Genomic DNA, 27,947 nt, shown 5'->3' on the forward strand with positions numbered 1-27,947 from the left:
ACTCCACAGCATTTATATCACAACTAGATCTCTAGGCAGGAAGGCATACTTACTGGACACAAACAGCCTAAAGGTAATAACATCCTGTCTGGTCCACTGTTATTTTGATTATGCCATCAGTTCTTGGTGTTGGGCCCTTATAAGAAACCTGAAACGGAAATCACAAATAGCACAAAACGAACTGCTGAACGTCTTCCTCAGGAGTCGTGTCGCCAGGTATCAGTTCTTACAACTTAACTGGCTCCCACTTGAAGACAGAGCTGAAGAGAGAAATGTGTTTTTTAGGATAATGGACAGATGTGCTCCCAGCTACTTTTATTTCATTTTAATAATTTAAAGAAGGTGGGATAAACTCATAGAGTCCCAATACCAGAGACGGTGTGGCAAAATTAAATCGTCACAGATTCAAGACTAAGATGGGTAAGAATTATTTTCTATATTGGGACCTGGATGAAATCAAATTCAAGAGTGAGTCAAATCCGTCCAACTTCCAGTCAAAGTCAAAACCATAGCTGGAAATAAGTCCAGGACTTCATCGTGCTATCCTTGTCAATGAGGCTAAACCAAAAGCCACAGGGGCCATTTTTCTGCAGAGGTACTATTGATATTTGACATACATTTAGCTGATAATGGTATTGGAACCTTCGCTTAAGTACCTGCTCAATTTATTATGAAATATTAAATCTAATATACTCTATAGAAATGCTTGGTAAACATGGCAATAATTCCGAATTAAATTTCTTAAAGATTTTCCCCAAGCAAAAGATAAAATACTTTCCTTTTTCTCCTAAAGGAAGAGGAGGTCTCATTCATTTTACAGTTTGTGGTCTTTTCTAACAACAAAAATCTTTACAGTGCAGCTCAGCCAGACAAAATCATATTAACTAGTATTTGAGGAAAATGTTTTTATTGGATGTAAGGGCAGCGACTTTAATGTACTAAATGTAAAGCGTGTAACAATAACACACCATTTCACTTATACTCAATTCTGAAACGAGAGCAGTTCATATGATTTTATTCAATTTTTGTATTTTCATTATGTTTGAGTGTCAGTCTGTTTTTCACAAGCATCAGGATGGGTCAAAGGTTAATGAGCCACCTGACATCACTTCCGATCAGCCAGTCTCTGCAGGAGGGCGATGACAGTGTCCTGTTTGGAGGACAGCAGCTCCAGGGCTGTGGCTATCCTGCCGAGGGACTCTGCCATCCGCACCTCCCTCCTCTCACGCCTCTTCTCCCTGGCTTCAACCCTGCGGCGAGCTACTCGGTCCAGGTAGGCCTGCTCCTCCTGTCGCTTCAGAATCTCATGGAGCAAAGCGGTGCTGCCTTGCTCCCCGTCTCCCTTCTGGTTCGCTTCTTCAGTTCCCGCCATTGTTTTTGCAGATAACGAGGTGGCCGTGGAAGAAGTGAGACAGGAGGACGTAGGGGAGAAGGAGGAGGAGAGGCCAAGGATTTTCTGATTGTTGCTAACTGGCGCTGCACTCAGGCGAAAAGGTATGACACCCGATGAGAAGGACGGAGCTTTACGGCTCATGTAGCGCGCTGCGTTGAAGTCTGCGTTACCGGTCGAGCCGAGCGAAGGAGACGTAGAGGATGTTTCTGTAAAACACGGTGAGGAGATAAAAGATGGAGATGGCACAATGGTGGCTGGATGAATACTGGTTGTAACAATGTCACCGTTGAGGACGATCAGGGGCTTGACCTCTGGGGTATCCGTTGGGCTAATGGTCGCTGTGGTCACTGAGGTCATGGCAGAAGTGCTACTGATGATTTGACTGGTGGCGGCTCCCTGGCCTACTGACTCCAGACCACCAGTCATAGCAAAGTCACCGTTGGGGCGGATAATGGTGGTGGGCTGTGGGAGCTGTGGTTTCGCTGCGATTTTTGCCAAAGGACAGGGCAGCGTGGAGACAGTGCCGCCACCTTTGTTCCTCTTGTTGCTGATGATCTGAGTGCCAACGGTGTCACACAGCGTGGCATCCATCAGCTAGAGTGTGGACAGACAGACACAGAGACATGGGAAAAGGGCAGAAATAAACAATTCAAGTTATTTATGCCAAATAGATCATCTGATCATCACTTGATCTCTCGCAGCGCTAAAAACACACCCGTTCACAAACAACAGGTTCCACATACAGTACGTGTCTAATGCCACTGCTGCTCACTGCCGTCATCGGGCCAGGGGCTGTGCGTATCATTTCTAATTTGGAATTCTTCTAACATAACCTGAAACCTGAAAATAGTTACTGAATGGCACAGTCCTTGCTGTTGGAAATAAGTACGAGAGGAGGCTCGCGGTTTATAAAACCAACTTGCATCCTGCTTTGGGTTGTGGGGAAATCCAAAGATGGTCCTGCAGTATGTAGCAATGGTTACTAAACTATGACTGGACAATCCCTGTTCGAGGGTGGCGAGTGGCGATGATGGTCAATTACGTTTGTCTTTAAGGTGAAATATACCAGGAAATAATAATCAAGGAAGTATTCACCTTTCTAGAGCTGTAAAGAGACTATGCATGAATGCCCAAGAGGAGACCAGAAGAGGAGGAGAAGAGGAAGTAGAGAGCAACAGCCTGCCAGTGAGAGGTTTATTTAAACCAATTCAACCCTCCTTACAATACTAATGATAAAACATCTGCTTGCACAGCTGTCAGAGGGTAAACAGCTAAACATGGTTTGGTTAAACAGCTGATCCAGTTCCATTTCCTGACCCTGTTCCCCAAATTATTTATAAAATGTAAGAAATGTCTGATGTTTTTCCTTTTTGATGATAGACTCACATCAAAGAACTCCCAGGATGTTTTTGCGTGTCCTGTCTCCCGGCTCCGGTCTTTAACCCTCTTGTAAGTGACAATGAGGTTATTCCACTTGCGGCGGATCTTTTCAACAGGAAGCACATGCCCCTTAGAGGCCATCTCCTCCTGGACGCTCTGGAAGAGCTGCGAGCGCTCCCGAGTCTCATACAGGCCCCAGCGGCGCCCGACGGCCTCGATCAGACACAAAACAGCTTTGGAGGAGAAATCTGAGCCGGCGGGAAGCGTCTTCTCTGAAGGAGCAGGGGGCATCACTGAAGCTGGGGGAGGACAGAATTGATTCTCATTCAAATAAAGAAAAAAGGCCATGAAAACATATTTTCTTAACCAGATTCTTATACGAACACACTGTTTTGGTTATATCACATGACAGATTTTCTGTATTTCAGTCTTTCACTGAGTCTGGTCTGAAGAAGGTGGTTAGTTTAAAAAGGTGATGTCACACCTGTGCTCCAATTAGGACGCAGCAACATCTGAATCTGAATCTGATGACAGCCGGTGGGTTGTTCGGTTGCTGTTGATCAAATCTGATCAAACCTCAGTCACACACTCCTATTGAGGCAGATCAGCTGTTCATATACTAATTGATTTATACTGATTGATAACTGATTTCTAACTTTGATGTTTCTTATTTAGTCATGAATATTTAATGTTATAGAGAAATACCAGAGATTTGAAACCAGGTTTTCTGGGGGTTTAACATGAAATGTGCTGGAAATACATCACTTTATGTTAATTCTATTTGGAGCCCCCTCCTCACAGTTGAAGAAAGCAATACATGACATTTTGGGGATCTAAAAAGAGATTCATTCAGCTGAAAGAGTTGAGAAACCGTCCTTAAAGAGCTTGACTCTTGCAAAAGACTTCAATTCCCCATGCACTGCAGTTTGTTTGTTTTTTGTTCTGATAATGCAAGTTCTTGCACAGAAAATGCTGCTCTGAGCTCACATTAGTGCTGCAAGTAACGATTATTTTCATTATCGATTAATCAGCAGAATATTCTTTCAATTAACTGTTTAATTGTCCAATTTTATAGGCTGAAAGCAGAGAATATTTGGCATTGTTTCACTATTCCTGCATAAAAGACTTCAAATCAAAATACAGTGGCAAGGAAAAGTCAGTGAATCCTTTGGAATGACATTGTTCTCTGCATTAATTGGTCATAAAATGTGATGCGATCTTCAGCTAAGTAATCAATACAGACAAACATAATGAGCTTCAGCTAGTAACACACAAACATTATAATCATTCGTCTCTTATTGAATGTACCCATTAAATATTCACTGCGCTGGTAAAAAAAAAAAAAAAAAAAAAAAAAAAGTAAGTAATTGGACACTAGATTTAATAACCGGTCAAGCCTATCCTTCACTATCCTGACCTTGGTAAACTTGGGAGTTCGTTTTCCCCTGATGATGGTGAGTTTTCCGTGTCCAGCAGCAGCAAAGCCTCAAATCATACTTCACCTTTGGGGTGATGCTCTCATGTTGGTTTGCAGTTCCCTGCTGCACATACTATTAATCAGCTCCAGTGATTTCTTTAAGCCTTTATCTGTTACTCAAGAAATTACCGATCAGTCTGCATCTCTCTGACACGACTCTGTAATCCCTTCAGTTTTATGCTACTCAACAAGTCTTCAGCGTACGTCTTCTGAGATCTAATTATTGCAAGGCTTTGCTCACATCAGCAGATACGGCTTGTGAATAGCAAACACTAAATATCTGAGGTTTTTTTTTTTTTTCTAAATTAAAAACACACACACCTCCAGTCTCATGTCATTAGCCGAGGAGTTCAGATACTTTTTCCAGCCTTCACTGTGGATGTTCGAATGATATCTTTAATATGAACAAGATCAATACATTGATTTGTGTGTCATTAGTTAAAGCACATTGTGTTCACCTGCCTTTTCTTGTTATTCATATAATAACTGACTATCAATTAACTGAGCGATTGACTAACTGGTTCAGCTCTGGCTCACACTGACAGCAATCAGAACAGTAGAAATATGATCCTCCTACTTTGATCCTTAGTTACCTGGAGCTATCTTCAGGTAAGTTTTTCCATCCCCTGACGTGGTGAAGAACCGGTCAGTGCTGACAGGATCTAATGATCAGACAGTGTCGGTAATTTAAAAACATGTTCAGCTATAACATTAGACCAGTATGGAAATCAGATATTCAATTCCGCCTTTTATTCAATCATTGCTTTACACCACTAAGAAGAACAGATACAGCCACGTTAAACATGACGATAAATCAGCTGGTCTGGGCACTCACACAGCAGCACAGGAGTAGTGGTCGCGGCTGCTTGCAGCTCTGTGTCAGCCGGCTCCCCTGCAGTCTGATCCACTCCCCCTCCCCCTCCTCCTCCTCCTCCCCCTCCTCCTCTGCATGCAGGCGGCTCCTGGCTGCCCAAAACCAGCGCAGACGAATTTTCATCCACCGCCTCGGTTTTCACGTGCATCGTTGCGAGGTCGCTGCCGCCTCCTCGCAGGTTCCCCTCCATGTCTGACACGGGAACAAAAACATGAGCCAAATGGAAGGAGGAGGGGAGGGGGGAGGAGGAGGAGGAGGAGGAGGGGAGCTGTGCGTTTGTCTGCGCAGGCGTTAGAATTGGGAGAAAGTTTGCAGGTCGCGGATCTCGGTCGGTGATGCGGAGTTCAGCCCCGGCGCGGCCACGACTCCCGCGCCGCAGGTCAGTTACGTGCCGTGATGGGTGGACGCCGCCTCCGTGTACGTTTTTCACGGGGGGGGGGGGGGGGGGAAATGGCTGCGCCGTCCACCTCGGCCGACGGATGCGCAGAGCGGCTGCGCAGCTCCCAGCACAGATTTGCTGCTGGCAGTGACGTCAGCCGAGCGCACATCGCAGCACGTGTTTGCCGAACAACGCTGCTCCGGGATGACATCATCACCACGTCACCACCCTCAGAGGAGAGGACCCCTTCTGTGGACCCCAGTTATCTGAAATATCCTATTGTAATTGAAAGTATGGGTGTGCTGTCCTGCGGAAAACTTAAAGATTTGTAGTTTCATAATCATTTTCCACATGGTTTCCTGGAAAACAACAACCAAAACGTAATTTGGCTTTTATTGAAAGGAAATCTCCATTTTAATCCATATTATAATTTATTGTGTTTAAAGGACTCATTTGTCATTTATGCCAACGCTACAAGGCCAACATTAGTATTAATGGAGGTTGGCTGTTTACTCACCGGCTGTCTCCAGCAGCAGCAGCGCCATTGATAACTAATTTCTATTGCATCTTTTCTTCAACTGTAAATAGCATGCTAACTGGCTAGCATCAGCCTGTCTCGCCACTGTGCCATAGGGACTAACTGTTGTCTCCAATCTGTCCTGAAGATGTAGCGCTGCTCAGAGGCTATACTATAGCCTCTTACATTATAAAGACAACGATGGCTGAAGCTCCTGTCAAGCCATAATTATGACCCTTCACTCTTGGCAAGAAACCACGTTCAGCAGCAGAGATCAAACAGCCCCTTTAAATGTATGTAGACAAATTTTACATTCTTGCATACAGCTGACCTCCTGTACACTGACTAAAAGAATGAACTGGAATTAATTAATTGGAGGTAAACCAAATTAGCACTGTATTTTCCCTTAAACTGGTACAAGCTAAAGTGTTGTCTAATGCGCACCAGGTAGACAAGTCGGTCGTGGACTTTGAAATGTTACATTTATAATAAACTTAGCAATGACTCTGTGAGGGAATTCAACATTTTCTTCCTCTCTAATTAATACTAAATTACATGGGAATGATTAAGAAATTATCTGCAAGAACCTGTAAAATAAAGTGTTCAAAGATTTAATTGTGGATTAGTGCTTGTCCCTAGTCCAATTAGTCAGAGTATAAGTGATAGCAAGTGTCAATCTTTCTTTTTTTTGTACATCTGAATATAGATTTTCTGTCAAAACAAGTCAAGGCTGTGCCATTAAAGATGTGCACTAATAAATCTTTCTATAAAAACAGATCACAGTGAGCACGATTGAATACTTTAATTACTGTGTAGTAAAATGGAAATTATGTTAATGTTTCAGGGAAATGCATTCTGGACTCTCATGCAGAACGTACATACATTCATATCAGAAAAACATATGGTAATGAAAACCATGTTGGGAGCACATTTTTCTGCACATTATTATGCACAAGGAAACTCGCCTCACTTACTTACTCACCTCACTAATGGAAAAATGTTAACTTGTAGTTTGTAATGCTCTGCACTGCACCTTCTGTGTGCAAATAAATATACAATGGGAAAAATGTATTCTATTAATGCCTTGTAGCAGAATTATATGATACTGAAACGTGTTGTCATATGATGAGGATTGTGCCAAACTGACATGTCCACTGTTTACAAGTAGGGACATTACTGAACAGAGGATATTATACAGTAATCAAACCAAATGTTGATCTTTCATACAGTGTGTTCTCTATGTGTTAACACTTTAATTTACAAATTCATTTTTGCCCTGCAAAAAACTTGCAAGTTAAGACAGTTGAGACACAATACAAGTAAAAATCCCCAGGGTTATTTTTTAACTAAATACAATGGACAAGTCACAAAAATCCACCAAAACATTATTGTAACTGTACACGTTTCCAGCCTTTTCCCAATAGCTACTGAGCTTAAAAACTTAACACTGTTAATCAGGCTGTCCACAGATGTTGAACACTTTTTTAAATTCTCCGTTAAATAACTCCATCAGGCGGTCGCCTTGGGCAAGGAATTCAGCATTCGCCTAAAAAGGAACATAACAATCCTTGTTACTATCATAGGTCCCTTAGAAATGAATCGTAACTTTTGATATTTAGAGGTTTAGAAATGAGAGGTTTTCCATGACAGTTTCTTACGTGGTTGTATGAGGCACAGTTGGTGAAAATGAGCAGGATGTCTGACACAAACTCTCCAACCGTTTGGTATTCGCTCTTGTGGAGTTTGTCTGCTATTTTGCCCAGCCACATCGGAGTCTGGACAACCCTGGAGTAATTTTCCAACTGTGGTGGCCAAGCAGAAATGAATGAAATGCTCAACATTTGGCAGTGTGACAACTTCAGCATCCAGATTATTAAGTGCACTTTGTTTGACTTTTTTTTTTTCATGAATACGTAGACGGTGCAAATGGAAGAGAATGAGACTTACATAGAGGCGTGGGTCTAAAGCAAAAGTTTGTTCCTCATCAGCGCTGTACAGAAACAGGAGGAGATACTGACATTCCTGTTGATGTAAGAGAAGAAGGGATGAGTGACGGCGGTGTGACAGAGAGACAGGCGTGAAGATGGACACACCTGAAGACAGAGACATGTAGACAGAGAGTGACACAGTGTGCTCACCAGCATGTGGCGTGATATGCTGCGGGACTTGGCTGCTTCCATTTCCATCTCATCACTGTAACGCCACTCCTGAGTGGTTCGGAATATACAGAACGTACACATCCATGGTCTGTCGTCCCTGCTCGCACACACACGCGGCACATAAATACATATCAGTCCTCTCTATATTTATCTCCATTAACCCACTTACATTAATAACGTTTTTTTTAAAGGGCTGGTGTAACATGAATTTAGGTAGAATTTATTTTAAAAAATTGTTTGTAAAAAGTTTTGATATGCATATCCACAGTGTGAAGTTAAAAAAAAAAAAAAAAAAAAAAAGACAAGTAAAACCAGAGGCCATCTTGCAATGGGATCACACCAGCCATGATTCCAATTCCACCGAATTGCGTGTCATTTCAAATTCATTTGAACTAGATTTTTTGAAAAAGTAACAGCCCTCTATATGTATACTCCTGTCTATTGTCTACTAAGCAAGGGCTTTAAGCATTTTTTAAGGGCTGTAAATGTGAAAACACCTTAAATCTAGCGACAGATGCGTGAAGCTGGCAACGCTGCGGGCAATAAACGGCCCTCTAATACAACTGTTTGTGCCAGTTGATTTTGAAAGAGCAATGGCCAATCGAAACCATCACACTAGGCTGCCCAACCAATGGTGTAACTCAGTTGGTCAGTGACGTCAAAAATATTGAGCAGTGCAGTGTTAAATTTCTGAGTTAAGTAAGTAAAACCTGTAAGTGGGAAGTACTGTTTTCACCAAATTAAAGTATAAGCATGCATCACCATGTGTACTGATGATTCACAGGGGTTGAAATAATAGAAAATCTCATCTTTGCTAAAACAGCTAAGACTAAAAACATTAAACAACTAACAGCACAAAAGACGAAACAAAGTAACCGAACAAAACTGATCAAAGCTCACCCCAAAGTGGCGTCGTCCACACGCGGCAGGTGACATTTCTGGTGGAAGGAGCGAGGGCAGTGATCACACACCACCAGCTGAGCTTCTCCCTCACTTTTACAGACGCAACACTCATCATCGTTCTTCTGATTCTCCTGCCAAGACAGCCGTGCATGACAGCAATTCTGTTTACATGCTGCGAAATTACACGTTGCATCTTTCTGCATCAGTGCTGGGCCAATGAGAGAAAAAAAGGTTCCAAAACCTGAGCTTGATTTTCTCGTTTGCACTCCAGAAGGTGCAGAATTGTACTGTATCACATCGTGGGACACACAGGTTTTGTACGTTGTTCATGCAGAGCAAAGATCAGTGTAGGGTGAGGAAATTCAGTTTGTCTGAAACTGACTGATCAGCAGACTTACCAGGTCTTCATGATCTTGACTGCACAGTCTACAAGTACACAGCAGTGAGTGGATCCTCAAGATGTTGGCCTGAAATAGACAAATCAACATTTTCTTCCTCTAAGTTTAATATTTCAGATCTTTAGGCTCAACAAACCCTGTGGCTCGCTCTTCACCTCCCTGGCTACAGCTCCGTTCATATTTGGAACTGAAACACAATTTCAAGAAATGGCATCATTAATGCCACAGTTGACCTAACCTGTGTCTACACATTCTTTCTGCTCTCTGCTTTGTCCAGATCTCTTCGTGTCTGATGCCGGTCTGTCTCCACTTTGTGAATAAAGCGGCCTCATGTTTTACAGTCATATTGTCAGGTCTTTCTGTGGATTATTTCTGCTTGTAACCTGGCCTCCGGAGGTGGTGCAGAAATGTAGCTTACAGTACATTCGATGAAGTGTGACATTTTTGTGTGGTTTTGTGGCACCGGAAACTTCTTTACAACAAAATCCAGTTATGCATTAAATCCTGTGACTTAATGAGTTCTGCATTGACAAACATTAAGTCACATTAAGGTTATAATCCTTAACATTTTCATGAAATCAGGCAACATTTTTGACACTATTCATGGTCTGCCTTTTTTCTGCGATGGCCATTCATTGTATTTACAGTCTGCAATTGTTTCTTTGTGTATAGTAGTTTTTTATTTGTACTGGTGGAATCTGCCTGCCCAGTTCTATCTCTGATAGCAGCCTCACTGCTTATTGTTTGTTCCACATTTGGTGGCTTTTATTGTGATGCCACAGCCAAATTGCCACCGTGGTTAGTGCGAACTGTGATCACTCATCAAAAACGTGTCTGTACGACAACCGACATGTCAGCAAGGTAGCCTGGATGGGCAAAAACGGAGACCTTTGGAAATGATGACGTACGGATAACGAATAGCAAGCCTTACTGACCTTGTTGTCTTTGCTAGTAGCTGTTGTGTAGTTAAATTCTGCATTTGTCGAATCTGATACGGAGCTAAAACAGTTCAACAGTTAAAAATGAAAACGTAGAGTGTGGACGTAGCCTTACTGACTTTAAAGTGTAATTATCACCTCTTTCTCTCTCAGATCGCATCACACAAATACACAAAGATGCACATTTAACAGTTCAAGGTGCTCTCAGTGTTGTGTGGTGACAACACACACACACACACACACACACACACACACGCACACACACTGTTACATCACCGTGCCCATGGTTACCTCTATGAGTACACCGAGTGGCTTTCCTTCCACCTTGATGTCTTTCTTCCAGGTGGCGTCTGTCTGACATGACGCCTCCTTCACAAAGTCCACGGGGGTCATCCAGCTGGTCTCAGTACGAATACTCTTCCCACAAGTCCCTGGTGGGGGAGAAAAGGTTAGAGGGGAAAACCTCAAGCTGGGTTTGGTCGGTTTAGTTCACAGCATTACGCTTGTCACAGGTTTATCATAGCTAAACAGAATGCAAGACACTACACAGGATATACAGATACATGTAGCTTGACTGCAGGGATGAAAATATCAGTGTGCCTGTGGGTCCAGAGTGAAATATCACATCAACTATCACCACTAAAATGTGCACAGACATCGAAGGTTCCCAGAGGATGAGTTCTAATGACTTTGGCGATCACCTTTACCGCTACCATGTGGTCGACTTTACCTGATCCAAATCGTTTATGGTGCAGGGTCCCAGCTACATCTCCACATGTCACTTTGAACACTTTCTTGCTACTGTCTGGCTGCTGCTCAGTCTGTTCCTCAGTCTCCCTGTCTTCATCTGCAATGGACACATGTTGAGAAAATAATTATCGTAAACACTGCGGCATGATACTGGGAGAGAATACACATCTAAAGTCATTTCTATTGTTGTTGACATGAATGCATTTTGTATAAACCAGCACCTGCGCATTTTCCTTCATTGCTAGAAGACACCTGGTTCTCCTGGTTTTCCACATCATCCTCGTCATCCTCACTGTCATCATCTTCTTCTCCCTCAGACACTAAAAAAAAAAGGAGGAGGTAAATTTCAGGCCAGTTCATCTTTGGCATGCACAAGCCAATCACTTCTTCACAGTAGCAAATGAATTTCATAGAATTTCATTGATCCCAATATGGGCCGAGGTTTAGAAACAGCCTTCAAAATCCATTTTCATTAAATGTATTCCTGCCCCGGGAAAAATCGGCTACTATGGCTGCCTGTTTGGCTCTAACGATAACATTACATTTGAATGTTTGAATATTTTATGTGAGGTAACAGATGCTCTTGTAACAGTTTGTGGGGATGCAGTGCTCACTCAGCTATCAAATACTCCATGTATACTCCTGTAGTTTTCTAAAATCATTGTTTTGCACCATTACAACAAACCTGTGGTCACAAGATCAGGTGGGAACAGGGATCTCTTGGCCTACGAGCAAGAAAAAGGAGTGACCGTCCCAGATCAGAGCAATGAAAAACAAGAGGATTCATTACCGAGTCAGAATTGATTTGTTTATGTATTGACACCAGTCTTGATACCTTTCCTTGCCGTCCTCTGTAGCTTGCTAATTTCAGGTTCCCTTCCTGGCGTGAAATTCAAAGAAACAGAAAATGAAATGATTTTCACAACAAACTGGGTGTGAAGTGATCTGTGTATATTCTAAAATAAAAATCGCTTCTCAACAAACCTTTATAAGTTTTCCCAGCGGGATGCCCAGACATCGAATGCTCAGCTTCCAGTTCTTTGAGCTCTGCTTCCCTCCAAGCTTCTCAAATTCACCGGGAGTACGCCACTGTTTCTCAAACCAAATGCACTTCTCCCCTGAAACAGACACAGGATCATAAATCATCTCTGTATGTCACCATCTTTCAATAATCAGAATTTTCATCTCTGCGTGTATTTCTACCTGTAATTCTATCTAACAAAATACAATGATCTTCAAGCAAAATAACTGGTCTCAATTAACCCTTTTCTGTGTTTTTTCTTCTTTTTAGATGATGACAGAATTTTCTTTTCCAGTCACTTAAGTCAATGAGTTTTACTTTGCGACTCTGACCTTTAGCCAGTCTGTCTCTGCTGAGCGATCCCCCCTGGTGTCCACAGGTCACGGGCAGCTGGTACTTATAAAAGGGCCAGTTCCAAAAGTCACTCCGCTCTCCCTTCTTCAAGGGAGAAGCTGGGAAATTTTAAAACAATATTTAGATATTTATTTCTTTTTTGTCACTGAGACATTTTTTGATTCAAACGTTCTGTTGTATTAACTTGCTGATTTTGCCACAAGGCCACACCAGCGAATCTATCGGCAGTCACTGTTTCAGGGAATACTCAGTCATTTTTACAGAGGTGATGCATAAGTGGCAGGTGACTTACAGAAGCATATTTTCTTGGACTTTTTCTTCTGAGCTGGAGTCGACTCAGATGATGGACCGGGCTGCAGATCATCATCGCACTCACTCCTACTTCTCTTTTTCCTCTTCTTTTTACTTGAGTTCACTTGCTCCTCCTCTTCCTCCTCTGAATTCTTCCTCCTTTTCCTCTTGTCTGTCTCTTCCTTTTCCAACTTATCAGGCAGTTGTGCATTAAAACGAAAAGACACTGCAATTGAATTAAAGACCAAGTGTATAGTGAATATCAGGTAGAATCCATGGACAAACGGCTGTTCTTAGGGGTGATCACACCCAATATTGATTTAATTTAGTTTTTTTACTGTTTAATGCACTTTGTATGAAGTCCGTTGATAAACAAAAACTATTCATAGCATTGTTTTTGAAAGCATTCTTACTTTATCATTAGTGTCTAAAACTTTGCTGCTCTACTGTATAACAGTATATATTTTAATCCATAGTGGTAGTGAGGAGCGTCAATATCGATTTAAGACTAATGTGAAGATCAGGCTTCAGCACAGCTACAGTCTTGCAGTGATTCACATTTGAAAATAAAATTTAAAAAAATGTATACATGTGAAGCAAAGACAGTTTTTACATGTGTCAGAGTAATCAGTTGATCAGTGGTAAAGAAAAACTAAGGATCATTCAAGCGTCGCAATCATTAACATGCTGATGTCCATAAAAAGGTGAGCCTGACCGTCCATGAGGCTCCTGTGCAGCAGTCGCAGCGTTGGGTAGAGGTTAATGATGGCCTCCTTGAAGACACAACTCCAGAACACACGGATGTGCTCCGATTGCTCTCTCTCCAACCAGTCCAAAAGATCATAAAGGGACCTCTTCATGTTCTCTTTACTCTTCATGCGACTCACCCTCTGCACACACAGAGAAAAAACAGGGTTGGATGACATGACACGTGCTGTAGGACATGATCTACTGTCATTATTGATATAGTATAACCACTTGGAGATCTGGACTTATGGACTGGACTCACTGGCTGAAGTAGTTTTACATCAGTCATAGTTCTAGCTATTGGTGGCAGTGGCAAACACTGTATGCAATTACAAAGTTCAGCTTTGCAATCTAATGTGGTGAGTTAATAAATCAATATTTATTTTGGCATGAGCTACGCCGTTATACAACAGACGTATAGTATATTTGTATTTCATTAACCATTAAAGAACATTATAAACTACGATAATAATTGTCTTAAATATTTTTAAATAAAATATAAATAAATAATAAAATATTTTTAGCAATGGATTAAATGAATGACGTATAATGTGGAAGGGATCTCTCATCGTGACAAATCCATGGATAATTATCACCAGGCAGAATCTCAGAAACAGACAGATCCCATATTCACACCCCCGGCGACTGGCCAGCTCTCTCTTTTCATTTTTTTATGTGCTTTCACAGCTGCGCTTTTGTATAAAGCTTATGTAAGCTTGTTTGATTTAACCAAATACCCTTTCGAGGGGGTGTTCTCAGTCTTGTCTTGTCCCAAACAAACTCTGCTCTTGTTTTTGGTGTGAAAGAGTTCTGAACTGGATCCAGTCCCACTGGCAGGTGAACTCACAGGTGTGAGCTAGAGGCTTAGACATGATGGTTAGCACGACAGTGTATATCCTAAACATTCGCTTCATCCTTATCAAACGTGTTACTGCAGCACAGAGTCAGAAACTGTGCACCATTGTGACAACGTGCCGAAGCAAATTCGGTGCTACCACTAGTAGTATGTAGTGTTCACCATCTCTGATGCTGATCCATGTTGCATAGACTGTCACGGTCATGAAACTATCATCCATGGACCGGAGTGCAAGACCTTCCTCCTGTGTTCACATGCCTGCTCCCGGCAGACAATCCTCATAATTTGATTCACTTGAAGTTTACAACCCAGCCCTGGGACCACACCTGCATCTTGATACCCCATCTTCCTGTGTTAAAATCCAGTTCGGGCCTTTTTCACATTAGCATGGTGCATTTTGGCACTAATGGCCTATTACTAATTATTTCTTATCTTTTAAAACTACAACATAGACCAGACATATGGGATCAGAGGGGGCCTACAGCTTTTGGCCCCTGATCCCTTTAGTGGGTTAATCTGGCCCTGGGCATTGCTGAGCTGAACTGCTACAATAAGAAGAATTCTGACATCCATAAACCAATAATATTATTAAATATAAAATAATTCCACCATAGCTGAATTTAATACTTTTCCCGTGAAACTTGGGGAACTCTACACCTCATCAAAAAAAAAAAAAAGGTCACCCTCCTTTCGCATTTCCCGCTCTCACACGGGAGCGCGCTTTTCAATCAAAACAAGGCCCACATAAGGAGGCGAGGGCGTGGGACGGGCGCAGGACCAGATGCGTCGCGCTCTCCCTCCAGCGCCTCACCTTGTAGCGCTCCTCCGGGATCAGGTCGTAGTCCCTGAGCTGGCTGAGAAAGGTCTGAGGGTTCTCCATGATTGACAGCTCTGTTTTGTTGCAGTGGAAAAACCGCAGGAGTTCATCACAATCCAGGAAATCGAGCGGGTCCATGGGGTCCGCCAGTGCCGCTGGAAGCCTCCCAACAGGCGGCAAAAGATGTGCAAGCGTCTGTCAGCAACTAATGGAGATCTGATTATTAAGGAGAGGCGGGAGTGAACTCCGGTCAAAGCTTCTCATACGGATCTGCCCAGGAATGTGTTCTCAGTTCCGCCGCCCGGTGACGTTTGGAAAGTGAAAGTGTTTTGTTATGGAGCTGGTAAGTCGCAGTTCCTGTCAGAGGCAGCAGGGGCCACGACTGTGCAGCCTCCGGAGCCTCTGCCTCTCACATTTATTTATTTTTTTGGATGAGTTTGACACTAATAGACCTTTTCTCACATTGATCTGCTGAAGAGAGAAAGTCTGCAGTCTAACATCAGTATACATGGCTGTAACAATAAGTCTGCAAGAGGACAGTGGAGCAAAAATATTTAGAGATATATTATAGATATACCATACATGATCACAGATGGAGCAGATGTCATTTCAGGAACCAGGCAAGTAAAAAAAAAAAAATGGATCAAAAAAACAATGAGAAACAAATAATTTAGTATTTGTCTTCAAACAGGTCCCGATGGGATCTTTAGGTTTAAAGTTAGCCTCATTCTCTCACCCTTTCATTTCACCGAGGAGTGAATCATCTTGATCGACTGGTTCAGTCTCTCTGTGATAAGAGCAGGGGATCCAGATGTTTTATGAACTGATTGAACCGTTTTATTCAAGTTTGTTCATAAGAAACTCGGAAGTGCTCTGTTCTCATCAAAACCACATTTAGAGGAGAAAGCAAAACACTTAAACAGACTAACAATCTTTTCAGCCACAAATGATGATGTACCACTGTAATGTCACTGGAAGTAATTCAGCTCATATGAAACAGATATATAACTTATTGTTTTCCTTCTTCCTCAGTCAGGCTGTCGATTGTGTTCTTCGTCATATGCTTCCAAGTCGTCGTAAATGACGTCACCGTGCTGATCCTGACACGTCTGCACCACCCGCAGGACGGTTGCAAGGCGTCGGTCCAAAGCAGAGAGGTGAGGTTCAGACAGGAGGGGGGCCACGCCTGCCAGCGGATCCTGAGCCAGCGACTCCCGCATGACGTCACTGAGACGGAAGCCGGGGAGGGACAAGAGACGCAAGCGGAGGAAGGTGGAGCGACGAATCCTATGCAGGGGAGTGAAGACCGAGGCCAAAAAGAGAAACTGAAGAGGTGCTGAATGTAAACAGTGAGTCACTGAGACTTTGAATTAAATGATATTTGAACTGAGACCCCAGATCTCTCTGGGTCCTTTAATTGTAAACATTTTTACCAACTTCTACCACGCCTTTATCGAACTTTATTAACTAGTTTCTCAGAATTTGTTTCTCCCATCCTTCATTTTTGAGTTTGTGTGTCATTTAGTGTTGTTTTTTTCTTGTTTGTTTTACCTGCAACACTGTTGCAAAGGAGCTAGAATAGACGGCTCATCCCGAGAGTGTCGCCCAAACCTGGAAAACATTATCAACAACATTTCATGAGTAAGTAAGATAAATAAAATGTCGCCACAATGACTGACATGTAAGGCAGAGATGTGAAACAGATGTTGCTGCTGGCTGCTGCACAGAATAATCTCTTTACTGTGTTTCATTTGTGACTATATCTTCAACTGACTGAACCGTCATGAGTGGAAAGATTACTCACGCCCGCCCGTTATCCAGATGCAGCAGAAAAGTCTCGTTGCCAAATTTCTCAAACGTCTCATAGTGATGTCTGTCCATGTTGCCTTCGAATGAAAAACATTCACCTGTCATTTGAAAATTTTCATAATAACATCCTGTGTGCATTTCCACAGGAGTTGATACTAATGCAGATGTTGTCAGTGATTTATTTTGAATCTGCATACCTCTGCTCTAATAAGAGGAAAATAAAAACATATAGGTCAGTGACCCTGCATTACGCTGCCTGTAATTTCTCCCTCATGCTGCAAACCAACTGAATACTGGGTTGAGTTTAAAATGTAGAAACTGACTCATGAGGAAGTCCAGTACAGCCATGTCCATGAGATCCACCAGCCTGGTGCCGTGGCTGTAAGGAGGCGTCTGTTTGACAGTGTCACAGTAGGACGGGTCCCTCTCCCACCTGGGAACAACAGTGCAGTCAGTGATGGGTATGGGTATATGAAGTATATGCATTTAGTGGTTACATGTAAAGTAAAAGTAAAATAAATAAACATTCATTTATGATAAATACTTTTGGTGTTATTTTTTTTTCTATTTTGTTATTACATTTTTTTGATGACCAGTTTTGTTGGTGCGGTTGTGCTACGTTTGCTAAATATCCACACTTGCTCTGCATTCATTTTTTAAATCTCTCTGAGGCTGGACTCAAGTTAATTTGCCTGTTGTAGGCTCGCTTTGTGATTTAAGCTGATTGAGGATAAAGTGGTAGAGGTTTAAGTTTACAGTTAAATAGGGTGCACATACTGGGTATATGCAGTATTTAGGCTTTATACACTATCCATCACACATTATGCGTCAGTATCTTTTAATCAGGTGCAAGCTTGAATCAGGTCAAGTTGGTGACAGAGCCATAACCTGCATTTAGCAAAAAGGTGATCAAAATAAAAGAAAATGCCAGACTTATGACACCAAAATAGCATAATATGTTTGGGGTTTCTTAAATAACAGTGATGTTATTTAAAGACTAAAGACACATTAAATGTCACAACTGGAGCTGAAAAGGAAAGCAGGAACACACTATAAACTGCAGGTCAAGGTGTTCAGCTTTTATCACGGCTGACAGGTCAGAATAAGTATTGCCCCTTGAGAAAGTTGTGGGGGTTTGTGAAAAACTGATTTCAAAAAGAATGGTTATAATTGAAGAAGCAGAGTCTAAGATACTTTGACCTTTAGTCCTAAATTTGACTCCAATACCACAGGATCATGCACTTCCTCACTTAAACTCGCAGCATCTTTGTGAATCCTGTGGTGTACATTAATCATTTCACTGTTGCTTTGTTGTGGTCCAGAGGCCTCCAGACCAGGCCTCTATTAGACCAACACATGTACCTGTATGGAAGTAAAATTCCTCCAACAGGTTGAAACTGACTCAATAAAAGTTTTGTTGTTTGTAAGGATGAGCTCTATGTATTGGCATCAATATTGATTGTAATGAAATTAAGAACTTTCTTTAGACAGTTTTAATTATTGTTTAAAATTTGTATTGTACTCATTGACCTCATTTGTTTTTTGTGATTTATGTAAAGTAGCTGCTGTAACACTGAAATTCCCCTTTGGGATTAATAAATTGCTCTGTTTATCTGACTTAGCCACAAATGTAATGTGTTGCAGTCCTTCATTCAGACCACTGGAGGACAGTGTACACACACAATACATAAGCTCCGCCAGCATCAAGTACAATACAAAATAAAACAAAACAAAACAAAGTGGTTATAATATCCTCTCTGATTCCAAGTGTATAAAGTTGGTGGTATTTATAGTATAAATGAAATAATATTTACATACGGTTTGTGGTAGTGTTAATAAGAAACAAAGGAGAGTGTTAATGGAGACAGACAGTGTACCCACTGCGCCAACTTGGTGCGGCTGTATGATCGTCTCCATGGTGACCTCCAGGACCTGCGGGGAGCAAGGCTGAGGTCAGGTAGCATGGCAGCCAGGGAAACCTCCAGTGCATGTGGCTGACCGCAAACCGGGTGCTCTGTTGAACAGTAATATTCACACTGGCCATAGAAACAGACGTTCCCCACTAGAGAGAGTCAGAGAGAGAGAGAGAGAGAGAGCTTGATTCTTAGTTACATGTTGTTGTTGTTGTGAATTTGTGGGTATTTACACTCGCACATACCAGGGGAAGTGAAGAAGGTCCGAGACAGCCTGTGGTCTGTGGTAATCTCTCTGATCTCTGTAGTGACATTGATGAGCCGGCCGACCACGGGAGGGATCCTGTTGAAGCCCAGCAATCTGAGGCGGAGAGAGAGGCAGAACGAGATGGAGCCATGGGAGCAGAGACAAACATTAACAGATGAAAGATACACAAAAACAAGATTAAAGACAGGGTGAGCAGGAGTGAAGGAATGAATGAGAATGAATGAGAAATAGAACAAGTGCAAAAGTTGTTTGTGCTTTACGGCTGAATGTCTACACCGCCTATTGATTTTCTAAGTATAACTATATAAATAATTTCACTCTTGACTTGTATCCCAGAGACAAGCCGTGCAGTGGCATCATGGATGAATGATCCAAGTATCAGAACAGTGACCTGCTGGTCACTGAACGGTCTCTGCCTATCCATCTGTACCTGTCCAGGTGAAAGGCAGCGATCTCAGCGTTGTGTCTTTCAAAGTCTGAGAAGTAGAAGAGATTCACGTCTGTCTCTGCATCTCTGGGCTGTCTGTACAACAAAAACACACAGAAACACAAATGCATGAAGCCATATCCTGATGTATGTAATGTGTTAAGGTAACATTTTCCATGCTGTACTGTGTTGTCTTATGAAAAAGAAACGCAAATGTTGCTAGCGTGTGAGTCAGTCAGCATTAGGACAGTATGGTCTTACTTCATGGGTTTGAGCAGAGCCTGTCCGTAGTTTGGGAACGATATGAGCAGTTTGAGCTGGGTGCCTCCTGTCTTCTGAACTGAGAGACATGCAGACAGTGGATATAGAAAGTGAATTAGGAAAAACAAAGAAAAACACGATTACTCCTCACACATTCCCTTTGTAATATTTACAAGCAATTGTAAAACACACATATCGCACGCTTACATATTATATCGCAAAAACTATACTAAACAAATATATTCACCCATCCATAAATCCATTTTCTATACCGCTTATCCGTACAGGGTCACAGTCACTATTCTATACTGTACTATACTATCCTTAATAATTTTCTGAAACAGCTGGGCACTGTAGTTTTTAGCTTTTTAGTTTTTTTGTTTAAAATAGGGCTTTCATTGTGGACTATTTTCAGCTGCGGATCAATACGCATTTGGTGAGCTAGTGAGTATTCATGACAGCAGAGTCATGGTAAACTGCGGCGCCCATGTTTATTGTAATGACGGAACATGTCAACTAGAGCAAGAGTGTGGCTCACTGATGTGTGAGTTCTTAATATTCCTGGATGACAATGGTGCCTCAAGGCACAAAGAAAAAAGCTGCACCAGTCTTTGGCTGCACAGAAAATACTTGTCAGAAAGATCAGTTCGTGGTCGTGTTTGATCCTTTCATTTGATTTTTTTGACAAGAAGAAGAATACAGAATGTCACCAGACTTATCCTTTAATATGACTACTGCACTGGGTGTTTGTGCAGCACAATGCATTACACGGTTTCTCCACATGGTGGCCTATGGAACAACAAACTACCACTGGACCCTCCATTTTGAACATTTCCACAATAAGTTTGTTTAAAATACTTAATTAAATGGATTTTTCAGTTGTTAATTAGTTAGTGTCCACGGCAGCATTTCAAGTATCTGACTTCATATAAGTTATTAAATAGAACCTATTATACATTATTTATGTAAAACCTATTAATATTTTTTGATGTCTTGAAGCATATTGCCCCCACGGCTCACAAACAAGGAAATCAGTACATCATTAGCTGGACTGCAAATGATTTAAACTCATTTTACCTCCACTGCGATCTGTAAATTGGACACAGTTTGCGTTCTTTCATCCCAACACACTTGAGCCACCTCATCCACACTTCAGACATCTGGGAAATGTGAATGAATAAAATCAAAGCATATGTTCGTTCTCTTTCAAGTGAACAAGTTCAATATGAGGCTTTCAGAAAAAGAAACTGCCATGCTTGGAGGAGCAAGTCCCGATATAAATCAAAATACATCAGTCATGAGATATGAATGAAATCCTCTCATATTTATTTATAATCCCTGTTTATAACTCTGATTGAAAGGAGAATTTACCTGAATTTACACATTTAAACGCTGTGGTGAGTGTTAAACATGAAAAAAAGGGATGACACAGTGAAAAAAAATGAGCCTGTAGCTGAGATTAGTGCTTAATCTGCAGCGTATAACACAAATCTCAATACATTATTCATTCTGCAGCGTGCTGAAGATGGGGACAGGGTGTCTGAGATGAGCAAACACAAAATGAGCTGTGCATATGTATGTGTGCATCCAGTATGTGTATGTGTGTGTACTTGGGTCAGTGTGCCTGTGTGTGTGCGTGTGTGTGTTGAGATAATACAAGTTGGCAGGAGGATTATATGTATGACCATACTACAAAAAGATGATGTGAGCTAAACATTTGCCTGCTGTTCAGAATTATAGTGCTGCTTCATGTTTTTGTGTAAGCACCGGTGTCTGTGTCTGAGTGTGTATGCAATGCTTCATAAATGTAGCATTTACTGCAGTGCTCATGTTATTATGTCCATCCAACAGATGTCCAGTAAACACAGACTGCACACGCGCACACACACAAATGGAAAAGAATCAGTTCATGATCCTCTCTGTTTCCACCTTCCTCAAACTCTCACTTTGAGACCGAAAGCGTTTGTGGGTCATCAAGCCACGTGCTGAATCCTCCTGGGTTTGTTCTTTCATACTGTGTAAATGTGCTTTGTGCTTTCATTCATACACCAATGTGTGCCCATATTACTTCCTATGTGTGCCTTTGTGTGAATATGCTCAAAAATGTAATCTTCACTGTTCTAAATAGGAACTTTATCACAGTCTACTGTATCCACTCAGTGAACATTGAAGTGAATACTGTGGCTCTCTCACAGACTAGCTTGTTTGTATGAAGGGATTAGGTTAGAAATGAGAAAGCAGTGTGGTTTTAAACCAGGAGGAAGCTGAATAATTACACCCAAATTAAACCCGAGCTCTGCCGGAAGAATTCAGGGTAAAGACTAGGTCATTTTCCAGATCTAATTTTGGTACTGTATTGAACAATGCCGTCCTCTGAAGTGCCTTATTTCAGTGAAAGAATACAGAATACAGATCCAGATATTTCATATGTTAATGACTGGATTTGTTGCTTCTTGTATCTTTCCCTTGCCCTGTCCTTCCTCTCTTTCCTCTCACCTTTTGGCCCTGCCCCCCTCATTTGCTCACCAGCACTGAGGATACGTTGCGTTGCCAAATAGTGAGTCAGCTGGGCCAGGTTGGGATCCTTCCTGTTGTACAGCTCCCAGCGAGAGATGCCCAAGTGAAACCGTAGCCAAGGAGGGTGGGTCTCCACATCGCTCGTCCAAGTGACTTTGTCATAGCCCCCCTCCCGACTGGCACTCTGCCTTAAGGAGAAGAAGTGGAGGTGATAAATGGGCAGATTTGGCCAATGAAGATCTAACAGTCACACTAAAGCTCAGACAATTTGTTTCGGGGTGGCTCTTCAATATAAAACATAACAATATAAAATTTGTGATGAAGAAAATGTATTAAAATTCCAGATGAAGCAACAATTTAGCAACTAAAGCAATGTTACATTACAATACTTTTCATTACATTATGTTTGTTACACAGCGTCAGTGTCATGGTTAAGAGATGATGGAAATCTTTCAATTTATATTCCTCTTCTTAATGTAATGTGGTAGCATACTAATGTTTTCTACTGTAATTACCACTTAACACTGCTGGCTAACTTAATTAATTTTGTTACCTTACTAATATTTTATAATAAGCACATCACACATATTGTTCACTATCTTAGCATACTGACATTTTCTAGTATTTTAAGTATTTTTTTGTCCTAGTTTATTACGTTAGCAAGCTAACATTCTGTAATTAAAAATGTAATTTAAATCTACACAGTAGTTGTTGAGATATTTAAACCTGGATCAAAGTAGTGACGGGATCGACTGACAGACCGACAGTGTCATCCACAGGGCCAGGCTGTGAGCATGGCTAGAAAGAGGCTTGCCATAATTTGCTTTGTAAAGAAAGAGGGTGTAAACTTTAATGTTCAGGTTTTGCTACAAACCTTAAGTGTAGAAAACACTATTCTTCAGGAACTAATGTTAAAGCATAATCTAGACATTTAACAAAAATGCTGAAATGTGGATATTTTAACACCAGTTGTTTTTTTTACTTTACATAATGATTGCTCTGTTTTTACAATCTGTGTCACTCACCACTCACTGTCACTATTAAGGGCATCATCCCTCTCTTCATCCTCACTTCCTGTATCCCTTGCATCTTCATTTGTCTTCACCCTCAGCAGCCAATCATCCTCTTGCAGCTCTGGGTGTGGCAGGTTGTACAGTGGGTGATTGAATAGTGTTTCAAGCTTAGAGCGACCCTTGACCTTTTGAATAACTTTTCCAGCTCCAATCATTTTCTTTACCTTCTCACTGGCCCCACTGTCTTTCCTTTTGTGGTCTAATGTGGTAGCATTCAGTTTGTAATGCTCATTATTCTGGGGACTTGTTGGCAATTTATGTGAGGGGGAGGCATCTGAAGAAGATGATGAGTGGGAGACAGACTGATGGTGCTGGGTATCAGTCCTTGGAATGGATGAAGAGGAGGAAGAAGAAGAGGCGGGAAGGACACAGGCTGTCTGGAGGACAGAGAGACAAAAAAATGCCAGAAGGAGGTGGAGAGTGAGGGACAAACACGCCAGAGCCAGATAGATGGAGCGAGTGGATCGGCCAATGTTCTGTCTCACCATGCTGGAGGAAAGAAACACGACAACAGAGTGGTATTTAAAATCCAAACAGACTGTGGACCCCTGCCAACACAATCCTCACCATGATGAAACATTTTCTTCTCGTTGCATTCTACGTATGTATACACACATACAGGAGCGGGCAAAACAGGAAAAACACAATGACAAAGAACCTTTACTTTGAAATAACTGAAATACTCACAAAGGCAGCTGAGCCATATCTCACCTTTAAAAGAAGCCTGCCTTTAAAGAGATTTTGATACAGCTAGCAGTGGTCACAGGAACTGCAAAGTGTGGGGCCACAAGAAAACAAAATATATGTAGTTATAGTCAGTGTTAGCACCGATGATCCGCCAGGCCACTGGGCCGGTGTCCATGGGCCTCTGACCTCTAGGGTGCCTCCAAACTCCAAACCCCACCAACTGTGGCCTCATCCTGGCTTTTTTTTTTTTTTTGTAAATAATCACACTGAATAAACTAAATGAGAGAGAGAGAGAGAGAGAGAGTGTGCTGAAATATGAAAGAATAAATGTTGCTTTATTTGTAAATAATAAAATATTATGGGTCAGGTCAGATGGCGACTGCGGGAATTTAGTGGCAAACCTGCCGGCTGGTTGAAAAAGAGGCTGCTTCAAACATGGAAAACGAACTTTGGAGCAACGGAGCAGCAGAGAGAAAGGTGAAAAAGCAAAGGATTTGAGAGAAACTGAAATTCAGAAAAACATACAATCTATCTCGACTGTTTTCTAAAGCTACTCGGCTTGCTAGCATTAGCATTAGCCTAGAGAGGTCGATGCTAACGTCCAAGAGCAGGAGGGCGGTAACACGGCATCAGCCACTAACGTTAGTTCAACTAAGTCAGCAGGAAACAGGTGGAGAGCTCCAGCCCAGGAACAGATACCTGTTCAACTGCCCCACCCTCATCTCCACCTGAGCCCGACACTAGGGCGGATGGCAGAGACCAGGCGGAAGTTACCAGTTTAGCAGCCCCACAATTTATCCATCACTTTTTACCTGTTTCACCCATAAATTACTTCTAACCAACTATCAGCTCTCGGCCAATCAGGCCTGGCGCCAGGATGAAGTGACTGAGGGGCATTTTTCTCATAAAATAAAGTTAATTTAATAGCATGACTTAATGACAACAATACAATGTTCATATCTGTGTTTTCTCTATTGGTGGGAAAAAACTGGGTGATTGTATTATTACATCTCTCGGCCTGGATGTGTAATATGGTGGAAATCTGTATTATACAGCTTACATACAGTGTTATTTGTTATAGCTCCACCTACGAATCGATCACTGTGTGTATGATTGATGGAAGAATCTGAATCAGATTGGCGGAGCTGGGCAGAATGTGTATGCCGTTCAGCTACACACTGTCAGTAAATGCACTGATGTTACCGCTGCTGGCTGAGGAAAGTATTGCTGCAATCATTTGCTGTAAATCCTGTGACAGAATATATCTAACAGTGTTGTCCCTCAGGCTGTGATGTATAATCTAGAGGTGTCTCCAATAGATAGTAGCCTCTACTGAGAACCAACAATTCAAAACCTGGAGTGTGTGTGTGTGTGTGTATGTGGTGGGAGATTTGTGGTACAAGATTTTATACTCAGAGGCCTCTGCTCTCTTAATCCAGGCCTGATTCAGCATTACCTACTCACGGAGACGCATTGCATGCATCCTTGAACAAAAGTATGAAATGCATTTCCTTCCTTGTGAAACCTTTACAAAGACAATTTTTGATCTTTGCAAATTTTACACATGGATCGCTTGCATCCATGTTGGCTTACAGTCTTCTTCTTCTCTGCCTTTGTTGGTGCATTGATGTGTTCTCTCTCATGTTATCACCTGTTGATCAGTGCAATAGTGGGAAACCATTGGCTGGCTGTGTCCTCATGAACAGGCGCTAATAAACTGGGGACCCACACATTTAAACATTGCCCCATAACGTTAATAATGGCTCCTCTTTGGGAAAAGTTTGTGGATTGTCAAAATCAAAAGTCATTGGGATACACCTTCTGAGAAGTATGAGTGTTTGTATAAAATGTTGTGTTAATCCATCAGATAGATGTTGATTAATTTCATTGCACAGGTTAAATATCATTAGGATTCATTATTAGGATCAGGACCAAAGCGTAGGAATGTGAGTTGCTGTACCAGGATCATTGAATGAATAGCCTAGTTCGCCTCAGTGTTGAGGAAGAGATCAATTGGCAGCTTATCATTCACCAAATCAGAGGCCGGCTCCTCTGATTTGGTGGTGGCCTCCACTGACTTTAATTTTGTCCCTTACCCTGCGCCACAGTATAACAGTCAAACACGCTGACACCATTCACAAAACCTGGTGAAGCGAATGTTGGTACCTCATGCACGTCCCATACCACAATTACAATCTTTTAAAGAAATGTGCCAACAGTTTTATGATCATCAGGTGCACTTTAACTGAATGTAACAGCCAAACTCAACTTACTCTACAGTGTAAAAATGTATTGTGAGATTAAACACTGAATGAATTAGGCTGTTAGACAGACAGGCAGATAAGAGAGACAGGCACCCATACATTCATAGCATAACACTAGTTAAGCAACAAACGGTCAGATAATCATTTACATCAAATCCTGAAGGAAAGAAAAGCTCACTAAGAAAATCAATACATTATTTAACAACTTGCTGCTGCCAAATTCCTTGTGTGGAGCAGCAGGCTGGAGGAATTACTTACATCTCTAAACCTTCAAGATCCTTTTCTTCTCCCTCTGTCTAATCCTCTTCTCCTTCTCTGTTCATGAAGCAGACACTCAGTGTTTTGTGGCATGTCAGCCTCTTTTTTTTTTATCCTGTTCCTTCCCAGGAAGATTGCATTTGTGTTTGCTTGTTATCACGCGGCCACTGCAATCCAAACAGAGAACAGCGAGAGGAGCGGCATGTTGCGGTTGCAGTGACCTGTGTCAGCGTGATCCACAGTTAATAGGAAGGGAATCACAGTATATCGTGCTGCCAAATGATCTTTTAGTCTGCCTGGATCAATGCAGGGTGAGTTGAATAGCTGTCCTGTTGAGAGGGCTGTTACAGGCATGATAAGTCAATAGAGTAGCACTGTCAAAAAGAAATGATAACAACAAATAACGTATACATTGTATATTTTGAGAAGCGCACTTGCTGATTTTCTCTCTGAGAATTAGATGAGAAAATTGATGCTACTCTCATGTCTGTATGTTAAATACGAAGCTTTGTCCAGCTAAACATTTAGGGGGTTTGTTATTGTAAATTTGCCATTTACAGACTTTGGGTATTGCACAGATTAAACCAAACAAAATATATAACATGTGAATGAGTGATCTTTAAAGACCCCCTCATCTAACCTTGTTAACGTGTCCGTGCTTTATAATGTTATATCATACAAGATTTATCATAAGCAAAATAAGCAGTCAACCAATGACAGTCTCATAAACACAAATTCATATAAGCTAAGGAACCAATACTGTCATTTTGTGGGGATGGGGGTGTGGGCTAAATAAACCTGAAACCTTGTCAGTACAGAGAGCAACTGGCAAACAACATAAACAAATAAAAGATGCTAACTATGCTAATCATTCTGATATGTCCACTAGTAGCCGATTTTGGTCACAACAGACTTCTCATCTGAGTCTGGGTCTGACTGAGGCTCAAACGTGTGACTGACTGACTGCTAACCATTTGGATACCTGTCACATAGTTTAAAACATGTCTGGAGAGGAACTTAAGAAATGTTGGTAGAAGATCTTTTTTACTTCGGACAGAGCCAAGGTAGCTGTTTCCCCGTTTCCAGTCTTTATGCTGAGCTAACCAGTTGTTCACAGTACCACCCTCCTGTATATACCTTTACTGTACATACAGGAGGGTGGTGTTGATCTTCTCCTCTAAGTCTCGGTAATATGGCAAATGCGTAATACACCTAA

General features: G+C 41.7%; 3 protein-coding genes across 4 annotated transcripts; all 3 read right to left on the reverse strand.

Moving 5' to 3' along the window:
- Positions 1-890: 890 nt before the first annotated feature.
- On the reverse strand, positions 891-6,665 carry LOC139618354 (uncharacterized). The gene is made up of 4 exons (XM_071474219.1): positions 5,086-6,665; positions 4,844-4,912; positions 2,780-3,072; positions 891-1,987 (listed from the first exon to the last, which is right to left on the reverse strand). The coding sequence occupies exons 1-4, from the start codon at positions 5,312-5,314 to the stop codon at positions 1,106-1,108; spliced, it is 1,473 nt and encodes a 490-aa protein (XP_071330320.1). The 5' UTR covers positions 5,315-6,665; the 3' UTR covers positions 891-1,105.
- A 142-nt stretch (positions 6,666-6,807) lies between these two features.
- On the reverse strand, positions 6,808-15,392 carry sp100.1 (SP110 nuclear antigen, tandem duplicate 1). Of its 2 annotated transcripts, XM_071474216.1 has the most exons (16): positions 15,249-15,392; positions 13,550-13,724; positions 12,836-13,060; positions 12,522-12,641; positions 12,153-12,286; positions 12,004-12,048; positions 11,854-11,893; positions 11,390-11,488; positions 11,149-11,265; positions 10,710-10,849; positions 9,481-9,549; positions 9,080-9,213; positions 8,159-8,276; positions 7,968-8,042; positions 7,679-7,822; positions 6,808-7,566 (listed from the first exon to the last, which is right to left on the reverse strand). In XM_071474216.1, the coding sequence occupies exons 1-16, from the start codon at positions 15,390-15,392 to the stop codon at positions 7,471-7,473; spliced, it is 1,875 nt and encodes a 624-aa protein (XP_071330317.1). In that variant the 3' UTR covers positions 6,808-7,470. The 2 variants fall into 2 exon arrangements, with proteins under 2 accessions (XP_071330317.1, XP_071330318.1); XM_071474217.1 differs by lacking the exon at positions 9,481-9,549.
- Positions 15,393-16,282: 890 nt separating this feature from the next.
- On the reverse strand, positions 16,283-27,230 carry LOC139618352 (extracellular serine/threonine protein kinase FAM20C-like). Its single transcript, XM_071474218.1, has 11 exons — positions 26,732-27,230; positions 23,475-24,011; positions 22,459-22,637; positions 19,933-20,011; positions 19,675-19,767; positions 19,222-19,337; positions 18,945-19,125; positions 17,387-17,496; positions 17,059-17,140; positions 16,806-16,865; positions 16,283-16,541 (listed from the first exon to the last, which is right to left on the reverse strand). The coding sequence occupies exons 2-11, from the start codon at positions 24,008-24,010 to the stop codon at positions 16,283-16,285; spliced, it is 1,695 nt and encodes a 564-aa protein (XP_071330319.1). The 5' UTR covers position 24,011; positions 26,732-27,230.
- Positions 27,231-27,947: the final 717 nt, after the last annotated feature.

Source organism: Trachinotus anak, unplaced genomic scaffold, assembly GCF_046630095.1.
Source record: "Trachinotus anak isolate AG129_WGS33_773 ecotype Australia unplaced genomic scaffold, CSIRO_AGI_Tana_v1 ptg000003l, whole genome shotgun sequence".
NCBI lineage: Eukaryota > Metazoa > Chordata > Actinopteri > Carangiformes > Carangidae > Trachinotus > Trachinotus anak.